The following is a 4,171-nucleotide window of genomic DNA, read 5'->3' on the forward strand; positions in this document are numbered from 1 at the left end:
GATGTTCAGACCTTCAAGCAAAAAGATGGTGAATTCCTCTGTGAAGCTTGGGAAAGATACAAGCAGCTGACCAAAAGATGTCCATCTGACATGTTTTTAGAATGGACCATATTAGATATATTCTATTATGGTCTATCTGAATTTTCGAAAATGTCATTAGACCATTCTGCAGGTGGATCTATTCACCTAAAGAAAACGCTTGAAGAGGCTCAAGAACTCATCGACATGGTTGCAAATAACCAATTCATGTACACTTCTGAGAGGAATTCCGTGAATAATGGGACGCCTCAGAGGAAGGGAGTTCTTGAAATTGATGCTCTGAATGCCATATTGGCTCAGAACAAAGTGTTGACGCAGCAAGTCAACATGATCTCTCAAAGTCTGAATGGATGGCAAAATGCATCCAACAGTACTAAAGAGGCAGCTTCTGAAAAAGCTTATGATCCTGAGAACCCTGCCATGGCAGAGGTTAATTACATGGGTGAACCTTATGGAAACGCCTATAACAATTTAAGTTTGGTGTTGTGATGAGCGGATAATTTATACGCTTTTTGGCATTATTTTTAGGTAGTTTTTAGTAAGTTCAAGCAACTTTTAGGGATGTTTTCATTAGTTTTTATGTTAAATTCACATTTCTAGACTTTACTATGAGTTTGTGTGTTTTTCTATGATTTTAGGTAATTTCTGGCTGAAATTGAGGGACTTGAGCAAAACTCTGAAAAAGGCTGACAAAAGGACTGCTGATGCTGTTGGAATCTGACCTCCCTGCACTCGAAATGGATTTTCCAGAGCTGCAGAACTCCAAATGGCACGCTCTCAACGGCGTTGGAAAGTCGACATCTAGAGCTTTCCAGCAATATATAATAGTTCATACCTTATTCGGAAATTGACGACGTAAATTGGCGTTGAACGCCAAGTACATGCTGCTGTCTGGAGTTAAACGCCAGAAACACGTCATGATCCGGAGTTGAAAGCCCAAAACACGTTATAACTTGGAGTTCAACTCCAAGAAAAGCCTCAGCTCGTGGATAGATCAAGCTCAGCCCAAGCATACACCAAGTGGGCCCCGGAGGTGGATTTATGCATCAATTACTTACTCATGTAAACCCTAGTAGCTAGTCTAGTATAAATAGGATAAGTTACTATTGTATTAGACATCTTTTGACAGCTTAATCTTTTGACTTTTTAGTCTTTGATCATTCGGTCTTTTGATCATTGAGGGGGCTGGCCATTCGGCCATGCCTGAACCTTTCACTTATGTATTTTCAACGGTGGAGTTTCTGCACACCATATATTAAGGGTGTGGAGCTCTGCTGTACCTCAAGTTTCAATACAATTACTATCACTTTTTATTCAATTCTCTTTTATTCTTATTCCAAGATATACGTTATACTCAACTTTGATGAATGTGATGATCCGTGACCCGGGATTGAATGACTGTGACAAGCTTCAAACTCCTGAAGGCTGGACATTAGTGACAGACGCAAAAGAATCAATGGATTCTACTCCAACCTGATTGAGAACCGACAGATGATTAGCCGTGCTGTGACAGAGCATTTGGACCATTTTCACTGAGAGGATGGGATGTAGCTATCAACAAGGGTGATGCCTCCAGACGATTAGCCGTGCAGTGACAGCGCATAGGACCATTTTCCCGAGAGGATTAAAAGTAGCCATTGATGATGGTGATGCCCTACATACAGCTTGCCATGGAAAGGAGTAAGAAGGATTGGATGAAAGCAATAAGAAAGTAGAGATTCGAAAGGATTCTAGCATCTCCACACATCTATCTGAAATTCCCACTATTGATTTACATAAGTATTTCTATCCCTTTTTATTTTATTTATCTTTTAAATTATCTAATCCAATTGCATTTGACCCTATGAATCCACTTAACTAAGATTTACAAGATGACCATAGCTTGCTTCATACCAACAATCTCCGTGGGATCGACCCTTACTCACGTAAGGTATTACTTGGATAACCCAGTACACTTGCTGGTTAAGTTGAACGGAGTTGTGAGCTTTTCTAACAGTGCCTGGAACTCTTTTATCACAATTTCATCCACCAGTTTCCAAATCCCTTGTATCATTGGGGAAATCACTGTGGAAAAGGCTTTATGTGATCTAGGAGCCAGCATAAATCTAATGTCTCTGGCAATGATGAAAAAAATGAAGATTGAGGAAGCCAAACCAACAAGAATGGCCCTGCAACTAGCAGACAGATCATTCAAATTTCCCCATGGGATAGTAGAAGATTTGTTGGTGAAGGTGGGAGACTTCATCTTTCCAGCAGATTTCGTGGTATTAGACATGGAGGAATGAGCTAAGACTTCCATCATCTTGGGAAGACTATTTTTAGCCACTACGGGAGCCATTATTGATGTCCAAAAGGGTGAACTTGTCCTTAGATTACATGAGGAGAAAATGACATTCAATGTGTTTAAGGCCATGAGTTACCCACATAACTCATTGGGAGAATGTATGAGGTTGGACTCCATAGAAGCCTTGGTACAAGAAACTCTTGAAGAAGAACTTGAAGCATCAACAGAAGAAGAATTAGCAGCAAACGAAGAAGCTGTAGCCGCTGAAGTACATGTTCAGGGCATGCTAGAAGAAAAGGAGGAAAGAAAAGAAGTGCCCAATATTAAAGCATCCGGTGACTTACCCCCTGGAATCAACAAATATTAAAGAAGGAAACTCATTAATGATGCCAAGTATTTCATTTGGGATGAACCCTATCTCTTTAAGAAATGCTCATATGGAATCCTTAGGAGGTGCATCTCAGAAGAAGAAGGACGAAGGGTCTTGTGGAGTTGTCATAGTGCTAGTTACGGAGGTCACTTTGGAGGAGAAAGAACTGCCGCAAAGGTGCTGCAATGTGGGTTCTTCTGGCCCACTATCTTCAAAGATGCTAAGGAATTAGTGAGAAGCTGCAACGAATCCCAAAGGGCTGGCAACCTGCCCAAGAGAAATGAGATGCCACAACAATATATTTTAGAGCTTGAACTGTTTGATGTATGGGGAATCGATTTCATGGGACCATTCCCACCTTCATATTCAAACAAGTTTATCTTGGTGGTAGTAGAATATGTATCTAAGTGGGTGGAGGCAGTGGCGACCCCAACTAATGACAACAAGGTAGTCATAAACTTTCTTCGAAAGAATGTCTTCACCAGGTTTGGAGTCCCAAGAGCCCTCATCAGTGACGGAGGGAGCCACTTCTGCAATAGACCATTGGAAGCCCTACTCCTACGATATGGGGTGAAGCATAAGGTTGCCACACCTTATCATCCCGAAACAAGTGGGCAAACAGAGATATCTAACTGAGAGTTGAAAAGGATTCTGGAAAAGACTGTAGGGATATCAAGAAAGGATTGTGCGAAGAAGCTAGATGATGCTCTTTGGGCATACAGGACAGCCTTCAAAACACCAATTGGAATGTCCCCATATCAACTGGTGTATGGTAAGGCTTGTCACTTGCCATTAGAGTTGGAGCACAAGGCCTCCTGGGCCCTTAAAACACTGAACCTAGATAGCACTGTTGCTGGTGAAAAAAGGGTCCTGCAGCTTCAAGAATTGGAAGAATTTAGATCTCAAGCCTATACCAATATCTATAAGGAAAAAGCAAAAAGGAGACATGACCTCAACTTGGTACCCAGAAGTTTCGAAGAAGGGCAACATGTGCTTCTCTACAACTCTAGACTGAAACTCTTTCCTGGGAAACTTAAATCAAGATGGTCGGGACCCTTTCTAGTCACAAAAGTCTCACCTTATGGACATATAGAAATAATGGAAGAAGGCTCAAAGAGAAGGTTCACTGTGAATGGACAAAGACTCAAACACTACTTGGGCAGCATGGGGGAGACCCCCAAACAGAAGTACAACCTCAACTAAGGAAAGAATCGTCGAGCTAGCGACGTAAAAAAAAAAAAGCGCTTTGTTGGGAGGCAACCCAACCTGAGGTAATTCTCTTTTCATAAGTCTTTCAATAAAAATTTCAAGTTGGATTCTCTATAGTGTGAGGAACTAAGTTTGGTGTTACACACCAAAAACAATTCGAGGGTGAATATAGGGCTCTAAGTTTGGTGTTCCACCAAAACTCCAGCTGAAGAGTGCATTGCAACCTTTAGCGATGAAGCATCCCCCTAGCAATTAGAGAACTTACTTGA

The 4,171-nt window shown here is 41.4% G+C and overlaps 1 protein-coding gene across 1 annotated transcript; it reads left to right on the plus strand.

The window, feature by feature from the left end:
• Positions 1-3,440: 3,440 nt before the first annotated feature.
• LOC107472288 (uncharacterized) lies at positions 3,441-3,896 on the plus strand. The gene has a single exon (XM_016091826.1). The coding sequence runs from the start codon at positions 3,441-3,443 to the stop codon at positions 3,894-3,896; it is 456 nt and encodes a 151-aa protein (XP_015947312.1).
• The last annotated feature ends 275 nt before the right edge of the window (positions 3,897-4,171 follow it).

Source organism: Arachis duranensis, chromosome 2 (assembly GCF_000817695.3).
Source record: "Arachis duranensis cultivar V14167 chromosome 2, aradu.V14167.gnm2.J7QH, whole genome shotgun sequence".
NCBI lineage: Eukaryota > Viridiplantae > Streptophyta > Magnoliopsida > Fabales > Fabaceae > Arachis > Arachis duranensis.

What these genes read in the sequence shown, in the direction of transcription:
- LOC107472288 (XM_016091826.1), top strand. Translation starts at nt 3,441, where the DNA reads ATGTCCCCATATCAACTGGTGTATGGTAAGGCTTGTCACTTGCCATTA.